This window comes from Oncorhynchus gorbuscha, linkage group LG16, assembly GCF_021184085.1.
Source record: "Oncorhynchus gorbuscha isolate QuinsamMale2020 ecotype Even-year linkage group LG16, OgorEven_v1.0, whole genome shotgun sequence".
Lineage (NCBI taxonomy): Eukaryota > Metazoa > Chordata > Actinopteri > Salmoniformes > Salmonidae > Oncorhynchus > Oncorhynchus gorbuscha.
In genome coordinates this window covers 57,556,573-57,571,705 of record NC_060188.1, presented here as the reverse complement: position 1 = coordinate 57,571,705, position 15,133 = coordinate 57,556,573, and the positions used below count along the sequence as shown (strand labels likewise).

Here is a 15,133-nt window from a genome sequence, read left to right as displayed (position 1 = left end):
AACTTTATTTACCATTATGTATTGATTTACTATGTTTTCACTCTTTATGAGATGCGCACTGCAGAGAACATCGGAAGAAGAATTATCACAGTGAATTATTGTAATGTTTGTTAATGGGTCAATTTAATCCCATAGGGGATGGGTTGCCAACTTTTGATTTGACATGAAAATAAAATGTAATTCATTCAGTCAGTACAGTGAAATGGAGTTTTTGCCAACTCTCATCCTAACAATGCAGTAATCAATAACAATGTAATACAAAAAGTAACAAGGTAAAACAAACCAAAAAATATATAAATAAAAATAAGAACAAGATAAAGAAAGCATACTATATACAGGGTCAGTTCCAGTACCATGTTTACAATGTGCAGGAATACTGGATCAATAGAGGTGCGTATGTACAGACTCCCAAGTGGCGCAGCGGTCTAAGGCACTGCATTTCAGTGCTGGAGATGTCACCACAGACACCCTGGTTCAATTCCAGGCTGTATCACAACCGGCCTTGATTGGCAGTCCCATAGGGCGGAGCACAATTGGCCCAGCGTTGTCCGGGTTTGGCCGGTGTAGGCTGTCATTGTAAATAATAATTTGTTGTTAACTGACTTGCCTAGTGAAATAAAAGGTTAAATAAAAATGTGTAGGGGTAAGGTGACTAGGCATCAGGATATATGATTAACAGAGTAGCACAGCGTGGTTGTGTGTTGGAGTGTCAGTGAGTGTGCATGGAGAAGACTAAAATACAAGGGTCAACTCAGATATCTAACAAAATGGCTACACATACTATTTAGCAGCCTTATGACATGAGGATTAAAGCTGTTCAGGTGTCTGTTTTGAAGCACCGGTACCGCTTGCCATGCGGAAGCAGAAAGAACAGTATGTGGTTGGAGTCTTTAATGATTTTCTGGGCCTTCCTTTCATGCCGTCTGATAAAGAGGTCCTGGATGGCAGGGAGCTCGGTCCCAGTGATACATTGGGCTGCCTGCACCACCCTCTGTAGCGCCACACACTGTTTCCTTTATTTTGTCAGTTACCTGTATATAATAAAAAAGGTTCTGGGCTTCCTGAGTGGCACAGCGGTCTAAGGTACTGCATCACAGTGCTAGAGACGTTACTACAGACCCGGGTTCGAGCCCAGGCTGTGTCCCAGCTGGCCGTGACTGGGGAAACCCATGAGGCGGAGCACAAATGGCCCAGCGTTGCCCAGGGGAGGATTTGGCTGGTGGGATGTCCTTGTCCCATCACGCTCTAGAGACTTCTTGTGGTGGGCCGGGCGCATGAACACTTACTTCGGTCACCAGTTGTACAGCGTTTCCTCTGACACATTGATGCCACTGGCTTCCTGATTAAGCGAGCAGTGTGTCAAGAAGCTGTACAGCTTGGCAGGGTCGTGTTTCGGAGGACGCATGGCTCTTGACCTTCTCCTCTCCAGGGTCCGTACAGAAGTTGCAGCGATGGGGCAAGACTGTAACTACCAATTGGATATCATGAAAAAGGGGTAAACATTGTTTGTAATAATTTTAAAAAAAGATTCTAACAAAATTTCCACATCAACAATCGAAATTACTGAAAAATGCTGTTCAAACATCAAAAAGTGTCTCATGAAATTGTAGCTTGATAAATCAAATGCATTCAAAGGGTCGTTGTCTATTCTCATGATTAAACAGTAGCCTAACCTGCAGATTTCAAAGGAAAGTGCATTAAGGCCTAACTTTTCCTGTAAATTAAGTCCATCCGTCTGGTGAACCTCTGTGTGACAGTGTTGTAGAAGTCTCAGCAGAATGTTATTCTGCATGCACACAGCAGGCCCCACAGTCATGAGGGATTGGAGACGCATCCGCAAGGCCTCATTCGGTTTTATTTTCACACTGACACAAAAAGTCACACACAAACAGTAGCTGGTAGCACAGTTATTCTCCCACGCAGCACACAGGCAGCTCCATCCATTAGGGGATCATGCTCTCTGACGGGCTGAATCCTCCCGTGCGTGTGCGTTGCCATGCAGCCACACATGTAGAATGGTTGTAGTGTAGTGAGTTGCATCTATCTTGTAGAAGCCAAGGCTCTGGCCCGCATTAAGTGGCGGGAGAAGCTCCATTCCCAATACGTCCACAAAGCAAAAGTAAATGTCCAAGAGGTGTAAAACCCAGCTAAAAGGTATTAATTGGTAATGATGTTTCAGACAAGTGGACAGCACAGGAGGTTGGTGGCACTTTAATTGGGGAGAACAGGCTTGTGTTAATGAGTGGAGCGGAATGGTATCAAATACATGGTTTCCAGGTGTTTGATGCCATTCTGTTTGCTCTGTTTCGGCCATTATTATGGCTGGAATGGCGCCGCCGGTGGTGGACAGTCCAGTTCACTTCGCCTGCCCAACAGCTAGCAGTGAGGGAGATGGTGGTTGCCATGCCTGTCATGAATAAAGTCACATCTTGTATGCTTTATGCTGCCTTTGCCTCATCTTAACTTTCATTATAGTTGACTTCCACTCTTCGAACCTTCCAAAATGTACATTATTCCAACTTCGAAAATTGTTTGTACAGTATAGTAACGTTAGTGTCCTTTTGTCAGGTTGTTTTTGCTAGCTAGCTTTGTTCATTTCAAGAGATCTGAGAGCCAAATTATATAGACACGCACAAATGTGCACAGCTTACTCCAGGCAATACCCACAATACAACAAATAAAGCTACTTCAAGCTAGGCAAGGCAGCAATGCCAATATAGTGACCCTGTCCATTAACAGTGACTGGAGTCATGAAATGCTGCACTCTTAAGGATTTTAATGGCATTGAATGGATGGAAAGAAAGGCATGAATACCCTGGCACCTTTTCTGAGGTTGTGATGCACTTTTAGCAAATGTACAGTTGTGGCCAAAAGTTTTGAGAATGACACAAATATTAATTTTCACATTCTGCTGCCTCAGTTTGTATGACGGCAATTTGCATATACTCCAGAATGTTATGACGAGTGATCAGATGAATTGCAATTCATTGCAAAGTCCATATTTGCCATGCAAATTAACTGGATCCCCAAATAAACCTTTCCACTGCATTTCAGCCCTGCCACAAATCGACCAGCTGACATCATGTCATCAGTGATTCTCTCGTGTGAGTGTTGACGACGGCAAGGCTGGAGATCACTCTGTCATGCTGATTGAGTTCGAATGACAGACTGGAAGCTTCAAAAGGAGGGTGGTGCTTGGAATCATTGTTCTTCCTCTGTCAACCATGGTTACCTGCAAAGAAACAAGTGCCGTCATCATTGCTTTGCACAAAAAGGGCTTCACAGGCAAGGATACTGCTGCCAGTAAGATTGCACCTAAATCAACCATTTATCGGATCATTAAGAACTTCAAGGAGAGCGGTTCAATTGTTGTGAAGAAGGCTTCAGGGCGCCCAAGAAAGTCCAGCAATCTCCAGGACCGTCTCCTAAAGTTGATTCAGCTGCGGGATCGGGGCACCACCAATACAGAGCTTGCCAAAAAATGGCAGCAGGCAGGTGTGAGTGCATCTGCATGCACAGTGAGGCGAAGACTTTTGGAGGATGGCCTTGTGTCAAGAAGTGCAGCAAAGAAGCCAATTCTCTACAGGAAAAACATCAGGGACAGATTGATATAATGCAAAAGGGACAGGGATTGGACTGCTGAGGACTGGGGTAAAATAATTTTCTCTGATGAATCCCCTTTCCGATTGTTTGGGGCATCCGGAAAAAAGCTTGTCAGGAAAAGACAAGGTGAGCGCTACCATCAGTCCTGTGTCATGTCAACAGTAAAGCATCCTGAGACCATTCATGTGTGGGGTTGCTTCTCAGCCAAGGGAGTGTGCTCACTCACAATTTGCCTAAGAACACAGCCCTGAATAAAGAATGGTACCAACACATCCTCCGAGAGCAACTTCTCCCAACCATCCAGGAACAATTTGGTGATGAACAATGCCTTTTCCAGCATGATAGAGTACCTTGCCATAAGGAAAAAGTGATAACTAAGTGGCTCGGGGAACAAAACATCAATATTTTGTGTCCATGGCCAGGAAACTCCCCAGACCTTAATCCCATTGAAACTTGTGGTCAATCCTCAAGAGGCGGAGGAAAAAAAACAAAAGCCCACAAATTCTGACAAACTCCAAGCATTGATTATGCAAGGATGGGCTGCCAGCAGTCAAGATGTGGCCCAGAAGTTCATTGACAGCATGCCAGGGCAGATTGCAAAGGTCTTGAAAAAGAAGGGTCAACACTGCAAATATTGACTCTTTGACTCTTTGCATCAACTTCATGCAATTGTCAATAAAAGCCTTTGACACTTATGAAATGCTGGTAATTATACTTCAGTATTCCATAGTAACATTTGACAAAAATATCTAAAGACACTGAAGCAGCAAACTTTGTGGAAATTCATATTTGTGTCATTCTCAAAACGTTTGGCCACGAGTGTATATATTGAGCATCAAAGCCACCAGAATCATTGAGAAAACATACACACACCTGGAAACACTCAGTCACATGCATGCACTGTCTCTAGGCTTTTCATCTCAATCAGATCTTGCTTAAAACATAGACATGGAATGTGCCACATCCTTCACAACACAGGGCAGTCTCCTGGATGCGAGGAGGCCAGGGGTGTAGAACGTTCTGCCAACGTCCCAGATGGTGTGAATGACTGGCAGGAAATAGGTGTGACCAGTTGGATAGAGGTATAAACATCCCTGCCATGCTCCCTCCCTCTGTTTATTAGCATTGGATGAATGCAAGAGCTGGTCTCTGAATTGGTGCCAAATGAGCACCCAGCAATGACCTTTGAATAGCACTCTTTTTGCACACACACACACAAGATGATGGGAAGCAGTGAACACATGCTAATACTTGATCCATTTCAGGGACTGTCTTGTAGTGTTGCATTATATGATGTGCATTAGGGAACGTATATCATAGTTACCTTACAAGGTGCAAAAACAATGGAGTAAACACTGAATAATTTAAACCGTACACTCTTCAGGGGAAATGAACGTTGAATTGTAAGACATTCCTGACTATCACCAGGTTTATTATACATTGTATTGTACTTGTCCTGGCTATGCCTATATGGACATTATGCCCAGATTTTTCCCCCCAGCATCTGTGATGGCAATTGATTCCAAAGTGTGCTACCATACTAACCTCAGTCTAACCATACACAGCCATTTGTATGCCGACTGACAGAGAGAAAGCCTCCTACTCAGGCGGCCCCAGGGCTCACAACCTTTTTTAAATAAAAAAAAACCCTACATTTCAGTCATTTAGCAGACGCTCTTATCCAAAGGAGCAATTAGGGTTAAGTGCCTTGCTCAAAGGCACAACAGATATTTCACCTAGTCGGCTCGGAGATTCGAACCAGCGACCTTTCAGTTACTGGCCCACACAACACTCCCACACAGCTATATCTCTGTTGCACTGATTGACATATAGGCACTGATTTCATGCTTACGCTGGAATTTTGTGCTTACGCTTACAATGATTTAAAAGGTTGTTTTGGTCATGGTACTGAGTGGCTAAGAAAGAAGTGACAAACATTGAGCTCTTGACCATATCACGTGATGCATCTGCTATGATGTGTTCCATAGGTAGCTTCCTTTGGGTGGTTTTAAAACTACCTGTTAAGTGGTTTAATTATTTATATGCCAGTTAAGGTCATTATGACTAAATAGGAAACCAAGTTAGATATCAATGAAAATGTCAAAATGAACAGAGATGTTACTGTGGGTAAAAATAGCTACCCTTTTGCTCTCTGCCAACTTAGTCGAGATTTAGAGTAGACTAGTCAAGGGGAACCAGCTGTCATCCGTTTATGTGGCCAGACCTTAACTGTATTCACTATTTTTGTTATGGTCTTTTAGCAAAAACTATAGCAAGATAGTGAGAGGCCTCTATCGGGTCACAGAGTAATTTAGGAAAGATTGTTAAAGGTTCAAAATATTGATGACAATAACATATGTTACATTTATTACAGCATATTGTTACAACCACTAAACGATGGTAACATTTTGAATGACTGTTAAAACAACCAATACAAGCTTGTCAATTATATTAATAATGGCATAAGTAATGACAAATGATTGTCAACAAAAACATGTCAGAACCGAAACAAATTTCATAACGGATTCCTCTTTGCAACTTCTACTTCCATCGTCCGCATGCACCAAAAGCAATGTTTGGATTCGGTGGTGCAGAATACGACACTGCCAACTTTGTGTAATCTAAAACCAGCGCATGTAGTGCCACCGCGTATATTTTACATCAATTCTACTCGCATCATATACTATACCTGTAGGTTATACACTAAGCACAGTCGGTCAGAATCGTATTATCGTTTAATTGTTATCAAATAGTTATAATCTAGTCTCAGGCCCCATTATAAACTTTCGGACAAGATGCAGTCAGTTGGAAAATGTACCGTTACAGTTGCGCAATAACAATAAGCATTGACTTTACCTTTGGATAGAGAAAATTAAATCGTCGCCTCTAGTGCTTTGCCGATCACATCTTTATGTGGCAAATCCTTCTCATTCAGTTTAGAGGGTTAAAGTTTGCTTCTACGAGTTGACTTCCAATGCTCAATAAGTAACGAAGGAGGTCTTTCCGATACTGAGCGCACCGCTTGAGTTGATGTTATTGCGCAAAGACAGTACCCGTCTGAGGCAGACTGACAGTCAAGGGAACCAATCAATGTAACATTACAGCATAGCAACATTGTGCCGATTGGCTACAGATGGTAATGGCTGACCAATCGTTGCGCGGAGAAAAGTAGGTGCCTACTGTCCATTTCGCATAAGTGTGGGGGTCCGCAATAGCAGAGTTCATAAACAGAAACGCATTGCACACTTTGGGTCTCAGTAAGCATACCAATTAAATTTACCAGACAACACGGACAAATTGCAAGATTGTTTTTTTATGTCATGATGGATAAATAGGCTACATACATGACGGGTAGACTGCTCAACAGCAAACATTGTACCTGCAGAACAATATATTTATTTAAGTATTGTAATACAAGTTGGGAGGCATGCATGATAATGCCACCCATAATACATACCAGGCCTGAAGGACAAAAGGATATTAAAAAATATACACATCCCAAGCATTTTAAATTACAGGATTATTAATCTTTCTGCAAGGTAAATAACATTTTTTTGTTAGGGGCCCATGTAGAGAACTTTCTCATGACGCCACAATCAATAACTTGGTTAATAGCGACATCTAGTGCTGTGCCTTCATCTAAGAATTCTGTGGCAAGGCTTCACATAAACGTTGCATGCCATTTAATTTATTGATGACTAACTGTAATGTGTGATATCACCCGTATATGGTGGTCTGAACAATGATCCTAGCACAATAACAGTGAATAAAGCCAACAAACAAGGATCAATAAAATGTCATTTATTCTCTCCTTAAAGGCCCAGTGCAGTCACAAACGTGATTTTCCAGTGTTTTATATAGATGGCCCTTTAAGTGTAAGAGCTGAAAATACAGCCTGACAACCCTGTTCAAAAGATACCATGAATAACATAAGATCAGAGAACAAGATCTTAATTTGAAATATATCCAAGTGGAGATGCAGTTCTATGCAGATCAACACCTTTTTCCTTTTGAGATTGCCATTCATAATTAACTAACCCAGCACAATTCCATTTAACTCAAAATAGTATTTTAGGGGATGAAACAACACTACGCAAGAGAACACGGTCCAACTGACTCGAAGTCATTTTTAAACTAACCTTGCAAATAAGTGCGAGAGTCACATTGCGGTGCTATGGTGTGAGTAGAGATTACTGTGGAGGAAGAGGGTTGGCACGCAGGATGCCTCTGAGGACCTTGTAGCTGGCCAGGGGCTGGTTCTCTTTAGGTGGGTAGCATGGGCCACGGTCTGTGACATAGGAATAGGGGAAACGTAGGACCCACAGGCCATCGGAGGGCAGCACCAGCTCTGTCCGCTCGGGGTGGAACACTGGACATGGAGGGGGGCCGGGTTGGACCTAAGAACAAAAAGAAGAGGGGCAGCGTTTTACAGTTAACATTAATCAAGCATTACATTTCTCATTAATCAACAAAGGGACTATTTGCCAACACAAAATGCATCTCTACACAGCATATTGCTACACTAAGAACTCACAATGAGTTCAGTTGAAATTGTAATGACAGTTTAGCATAACAGCTTGTCTATCAAGATAGGTAAGTCAATTCCTCTCAAATATTCCTGGTGACAAACACCCGTTGATAGGGAAATGTATGTCAGGGAAATGTATGCCAGGTAAGTGTACCTGTGGGTTGAGTGTTATCTCCAAGGGGGCGTCAGGGACCACAATGTAGAGGCGCGCCAGCTGGGCGTAGTGGGTCTTTAGGCCACGCCCCTGGGCTGGAGAGGGAATGTACAGGGGCATGTCTGTGTTCAGGGCCCTGGTGGCTGGCTCTTTGGCCCCTCCAGGCCCCAGCACTTTCACCACTTTATCAGGTCCTGAGCTGAGGAAACGCCGGCCCCTACTGTCCTCGTACTCAAAGCCCACAAAGGCCCGGGCCACGTCATCCCGCCTGCGTCCCCGACCAAGGCCCCCTGCACTCCCTCGCTTCCCCGCCACGGTTTTGTTGGGGGCCGGCCAGGAAGAGGGTCCCCCATCCAAGGGCTCAGTTAAGCCCACCTCCTCTTCAGAGCGGGAGCGAATCACCACATCCCAGGGCAGGAGGAAGGAGGAGCCAGGCAGGAAGCCTGGCTGCTCCAGGCCAGTGTGGGGGTTGTAGGTCTTAGCAGGGCCAAGCTTGACCAGCGACCAGCTGGAGAACTTAGGCAGCAGACCTTTGGAGCAGCCTGAGTGGAGCATGCCTGGAAGGTACTCCACAGTGGAGGCCTGGCGATCCACCAGGCTGTGCCTCTTCTCCTGGCCCTCACCGCCCCCTCCATCTCCATAAGGCCCTAGGCTGTCAGTGGAATGGCCCAGGCTGAGGGCCAGGCTGAGGCTGGTGCTCTCTCCGGGGGTGTGGGACACTGGGTGGGACGCTGGGATGCTCTCCTTTAGCCTCTCCCCCTCTGATGGCCCTGACCCAGGCTCTGGCAGTGGGACTGGGACTGGGGCAGCCACCTCAGTGGGTCTGGGTGCTTCTTCACAGGCCGGGGCTGGATCTGGGGTGCTTGGCTGGAAAACAGGAAAGTCGATCCTCTCCAGCTTCCCGCAGCATTTCTCCTCAAACATCTACAAGGCAACAGAGTGAGACAAAGTGTAAACAAGACTGAAGTACAATTGAATAGATTTTAAAAGAGATCATGGGGTTATACTGGTGTCCTCTGTAGAGATCGGTTAAAGCGGATACTAACTTGGTAGAAGTCGTAGTTGGCAGCTTGGATGTCAAAGGGGTCCTCACGAGGGGCTTGCTTCCGGCCACAGTTACACGAGCTAGTGGAACGCCCCCTGCTGTTGTGGTTGAGGATGGGCGGGTTGCGGTCCATCTCTGGCTTCTCATCTGCAGATGACAATGGCCTTTTATCAATTGATTTGCTCACCTCATGCATCCTCTCACAACCCAAAATAAATGTGTAATGTCATCAAAACAAATTAAGTTGTGCAAGATATTATATAGATAACAATAAGTAGCATATTTTTTATTTTATATATATATTTTTTAAATGTGTGCATGTTTTTCTCCTCTGACAAAACAAACGCTGATTCAAAGGGGGTGTGGCAGATTTTAAAACTCTTCTGCGGTAAGATACATGACAACTCTTTTGATACCTGTTATGATACATTTCATTTGTGTAATAAATAATACATATTTTAGAAATTATAGTAACAGTAGTATGTTCTGTACAGTGATTGAGGCTTTACCTGGCTGAGGCAGCAGGTGAAACTTGTGCACACAGTGTTGGTCTGTCAGACTGCGCTCTTCACATAGCTGATGCCCATTACTCCAGAACTTGTAGCAGTCCTCATGCAACTGCAAGGCATAGCGCTGAAAAGCTACACCGCGTGCATGCTGGCTGTAGACCCGAAGTGCTTGTGTCAGTTGGTTTTTATGCACAGTGGTGGTATAGTTATGGGGAAGGTTAGACTGGTAGGCACTATGTGCCAGTGGCAGGGCTTTCTGGCAGCGGTTCTCAGAGAACTTGGCATCTGCGTCCAGGAAACCTTCCAAAAACTTAAGCTGACTCTGCACCTTGACGGCCAGCTCTGCAGTTTCCTCCTCTGTGTTGGCTATCATGATCTGATGCAGCCTGTAGGCCACTTGTGCCCATTTGGAGTAGGTTGGCAGCTCAAAATGAGAAGGCTGCGGATTGCGACCAACGCTGTCATCAAAGCCTTTCTTGGTCAACACCAGTTCGACATGCTGCCAAAGGAACTCCTTCAAATTACAGTCTACTAGTTGCCCCCCTGAGAAGCTGCTGCTTTCTACATTGAAGGATGGTTGTCTTGCAGAGTGACGCATTTGTTGGTAGCGCCTGGGTCCAGACACAGAGGTGCTGGTGTCATTTTCCCTCAGGGCACAGTTGGAGCGCAGCTGCCCTAGCACGGCTGCCACTGGGTCCTCCTCTGGCCCAGGCACCACGTAAACAAACGCTTGGTTAGCAGGGACAGTGAATAAGCAATTACTGCTCTGGTTGGTGAGGACCCGACTTTTCCGGAAAATGCGATATATCTGGTCTTCCAATGCATGCTGGAGGCGTCTCCTTGGCGAGTGTTTCTTGGGCTTATCAGCATTTCCCCCAGAAGGGTCTGAACCATTTCCACCATAGCTTCGCAAGGCTCCATTCATCTGGAATACGAATAGCAGGCGAGGAGGACAGGGCCGGCAGTTCACCTTCCATTCTTTGGATATGGTGGAATCCTTGATTGCAGCACGTAGTAGTGGCAGAACTTTCTGGCGAAGTGCATCCAGAGCACGGAACAATCGGTCATAGGTGACATCAAAACAGCATGTAGGATGGACCAGTAGCAGGACATGGCACAACGAGAATAGGTAAAGCAATGCTAAGCAATGCTGTTTATCCGCTCCTTTCCAGAATTCGTGCGCCTCCGAGTGTCCGACGCCCGTACTCAAAGACTCACACGCCCACAAAAGCTGTCGGTTGTCACAAACTGAAGTAAGCACCAGATACAATACGCGGTTTTCTTGGCTGTAGTACGCATGAATCAAGCTTCCACTGTTGTGATTGTCTGTCTCATCCAGTCCAAATAGTGGATAGATGTGCTTGTCCGCGAGCGTGTTGATTAGAAACTCTTTCGGTGATCCGGGTAGCATTGCAGTCTTACCGAATATACCAAGTACACAGAGACCTTCATCTTTGTATAATGGATCCTCTATTACTTCTGATTCTAGAAGCGCTCCCACACTCACGGGCAACGCCATTTTTTCCGCTCATATCATGGGGAAGATAAACAGCTGCGCACAAGGCCACTTTCCGTGAACACAAGTAAAATGTTCCGTATAGAAACCTTATACTTCTGTGGTAGAAACAAGATACATTTTCTGTGTCACTTTTTACCCTTCCAGCAACCAAAACCGGTACATTTATTTATTTTGTTAATTTATTTGGTGTTTCCTAAACATGTCTAGGAAATCACAAATGAAATGATATTCTTATAAACACAATATTGGTTCAAATACTTGAAAAAACAATGTGCTCAATGTGAAAAATAAATAAATCAAAAGATAATGCAAGAAGCTTTTTGGAAAAAGTAACAAGGCTTTTACAGAAACCTGTTTGATACAGTGGGATGGTCAAGGCTTTTACAGAAACCTGTTTGATACAGTGGGGTGGTCAAGGCTTTTACAGAAACCTGTTTGATACAGTGGGGTGGTCAAGGCTTTTACAGAAACCTGTTTGATACAGTGGGATGGTCAAGGCTTTTACAGAAACTTGTTTGATACAGTGGGATGGGCAAGGCTTTTACAGAAACCTGTTTGATACAGTGGGATGGTCAAGGCTTTTACAGAAACCTGTTTGATACAGTGGGGTGGTCAAGGCTTTTACAGAAACCTGTTTGATACAGTGGGGTGGTCAAGGCTTTTACAGAAACCTGTTTGATACAGTGGGATGGGCAAGGCTTTTACAGAAACCTGTTTGATACAGTGGGATGGGCAAGGCTTTTACAGAAACCTGTTTGATACAGTGGGATGGTCAAGGCTTTTACAGAAACTTGTTTGATACAGTGGGGTGGTCAAGGCTTTTACACAAACTGCTTGCCTTTAGAACTTTTATGTCCTTTTTAAAATTGTGGTCCAAGACAAGTGTTTCCTCTTTTCATCCTCAATCTACCTAGCACTTAGTAACTCATTCAGCAATGGAAAAAGTATGAAATAACCCATTCAGCATTGGAAACCAGAAAGTGCTAGAGAATGTGCATTGTGCCAATAGTTACATCTATAGCTTGCGTTCCGTCCTCATTACAACACTGGAACTTTTCATCGTGGCAGTTGCCTTTCCGTTACATTTGAACTAGTCTCGGTTGACATCTGTGTATACATCAACAAATGTCTCAGTTTTGATCAAAGCTTTCGTTGAGATTCTTTGCCTTTGGAGACAGTCCTCGTGGTAAGGTACTCTGAGGGGATAAAGAACAATATAAGTGGTGACAAAGGGGACACACCTTTAAACCACACATGCATAAGACACACAGGCTCTGTAAAGAGTGATCTACCTGGAACTTGCGTCGCAGGGCCTGAGTCATGATGGGGGTGAGGCCAGTGCCCGTCTCCATATTCTCCTTATCAAACAAAGGAGTGCCATCAGGACTCCTAAAGAGTAGAGAGAAACACTTATAGTCAGACTCAGCTCTCAATTGATGATAGTCCTTTGACTTCCTGTTCAGGTAACACAAGAACTCCAGAATAGAGCACTTAAGTGTTGAAATGCATAACCTATTGATTTGAATCCTTTTCAGCTGTGTACGCAGATTCATAGGGCTTTTGGTAGGTGTTCTAGAGTGGGAAATAACATTTGATAATCTCCACAATAACACAAAATAAATCCAATCAAGAAAACAAATGTTTCAAAAACTGTTCTTCAATCCTGGTGTGCAGGCTTTTGTTCCAGGCTTGATAAACCTTGTTAAATTATCATAACTGGCCTGGGGGGAAAAGCCTGGACAACATGTGGTGGGTCCCCAGGACCATGAAGGAGAGCAAATGGCAGCCAATTAAGAAATATGGGATTGGTTTACCTGCCAAAGCTAAGGAGTTTGAGAAGTTTAGGGGGCAGTTGGCAGTGGGATTGTTTCAGACGGACATTCTGGAGGTCTGCCACAGTGACCAGAGGGGCATGCATCTTCTCTGGAGTTCTCTAAAATAAAAGACAGGAAATGCAAGAAAGAGTCAGGCACCTTACTGCATGCTATGTGGGAGTGTCCTGTGGAGCTTCCATTTTGTACAGGTGGAAGCAGAAATTAGTTTTGAGTATGCTAAGGTATATGCATTGCTTACCTTTGATTTCACACTGCTGACAATAACCTTTCTCAGTTTAACAGCCTGTAAATCCCTGAGCGTCACAGCCACCAGTATGTCCTGCTTCTCCTTAGTGACATAGGTCAGATCATAGGAGAGAATACATTTTACATTTGAGTAATTTAGGAGACACTCTTATACAGAATGACTTACGGTAATGAGTGCATACAGTACATTTTCGTACTTGTCCACAGTGTGGAATTGAACCCACAACCCTGGCGATGCAAGCACCATGCCCTACCAACTGAACCACACGGGACATAAATCTATGACCACCAAATAAAAAAATAATGAAAGATGAGTTATTCAATTCTTACCTGTTGAGTATTGGAAGCCACTCTTTTTTTTAGGGATGTAGGGTTGCAGGAAAGTGTTGGATGTAGGAGGAAGAGGTGGTGGTGGTGGTGTGAGAGCAGGGAGAGGGTCCACACTGGAGCCACAGCCTAATGGAAGAAGGGTAGGAGGAAACATTGGACAGACTGAACTACCAGCAACAGTCCCATGGCAGTGGCATCCAGTCTTACCACCCTGCTGAAACAAGATAGGCTTTGGTGATGTAGTACTGCATGTGGCTTTTTGTCACATGATCATACCATGAGGTATAACATTTTCCCTCAACCAAAACAGCCCTGTTAGAAACATAGCCTTGCTGTAGAAACTTACCTGGCTCAGGTTGTTCCTCCAGATTTGGAATATCCTGCCAAATGCCAGCAGCAGCAATCTGACACCCAGTAAAGGAACCCATTTCTTAACATTCTTTACAGGGGGGTCTTCTAGTTGCGCTGGACTGGTTTGGGCGATTGGGTCACAATTTCCAAGTCTAAAGAAAATACACACAGAATGATAAGGGTTATGAGTTGATAGGATTGTCCACCCTCTTGTGCATGATCATTCAGCCAGCCATAGATTAATGTTGACTTTGTAAATAACCAGCGTTTCCCCTAGGATTTTTTTTCCAGCAGTGGTGGGGTAGTGGGGTGCATTGCTACTAGTGTTAGCACAATGACATGCTAGCTGTTCCCACAGACTTCCAGTCATTGAGTTAACAACAATTTATTTAAAAGCATGTGTTTGCAGGAATACATTATATATATATACAGTACCAGTCAAACGTTTGGACACACCTACTCATGAAGGTTTTATTATTATTTTTACTATTTTCTACATTGTACAAATATAGTGAAGACATAAAAACTATGAAATAACACATATGGTGTCATGTAGTAACCCCCCAAAAAGTGTTAAACAAATTCTTTGAAGTAGTCACCCTTTTCCTTGATGACAGCTTTGCATACTCTTAGCATTCTCTCAACCAGCATCATGAGGCAGTTCCTTGGAATGCATTTCAATTAACATGTGTGCCTTGTTAAAAGTTAAACACGAGTAATGGACATTAGACAGGTGGAAATCTGTCTTTTCGTCTGTTGACTCCAAATTTGAGATTTTTGGTTCCAACCGCTGTGTCTTTGTGAGACGCAGAGTAGATGAACGGATGATCTCTGCATGTGTGGTTCCCACCGTGAAGCATAGAGGTGGTGTGATGGTGCTCTGCTGGTGACACTGTCTGTGATTTATTTAGAATTCAAGGCACGCAACCAGCATGGCTACCACAGAATTCTGCAGCAATACGCCATCCCATCTGGTTTGCGCTTAGTGTCATTATCATTTGTTTTTCAACAGG

At 44.1% G+C, this 15,133-nt stretch overlaps 3 protein-coding genes across 3 annotated transcripts in view; all 3 read right to left on the bottom strand.

Annotated features, from left to right (window-relative positions):
* Positions 1 to 6,718, bottom strand: part of LOC123999235 (protein yippee-like 1) — a 45,505-nt gene extending 38,787 nt beyond the window's left edge. Inside the window, exon 1 of the mRNA XM_046304786.1 lies at positions 6,460 to 6,718. The gene's annotated coding sequence lies outside the window, so the exon portion shown is untranslated. The remainder of the gene's footprint in view (positions 1 to 6,459) is intronic.
* Positions 6,719 to 7,389: 671 nt separating this feature from the next.
* LOC123999234 (protein SMG8-like) lies at positions 7,390 to 11,406 on the bottom strand. The gene is made up of 4 exons (XM_046304784.1): positions 9,840 to 11,406; positions 9,332 to 9,477; positions 8,286 to 9,209; positions 7,390 to 8,000 (listed from the first exon to the last, which is right to left on the bottom strand). The coding sequence occupies exons 1-4, from the start codon at positions 11,356 to 11,358 to the stop codon at positions 7,794 to 7,796; spliced, it is 2,796 nt and encodes a 931-aa protein (XP_046160740.1). The 5' UTR covers positions 11,359 to 11,406; the 3' UTR covers positions 7,390 to 7,793.
* Positions 11,407 to 11,845: 439 nt separating this feature from the next.
* Positions 11,846 to 14,490, bottom strand: LOC123999776 (proline-rich protein 11-like). The gene is made up of 7 exons (XM_046305802.1): positions 14,477 to 14,490; positions 14,116 to 14,272; positions 13,770 to 13,895; positions 13,432 to 13,521; positions 13,173 to 13,291; positions 12,651 to 12,747; positions 11,846 to 12,554 (listed from the first exon to the last, which is right to left on the bottom strand). The coding sequence occupies exons 1-7, from the start codon at positions 14,488 to 14,490 to the stop codon at positions 12,489 to 12,491; spliced, it is 669 nt and encodes a 222-aa protein (XP_046161758.1). The 3' UTR covers positions 11,846 to 12,488.
* Between the last annotated feature and the right edge of the window lie 643 nt (positions 14,491 to 15,133).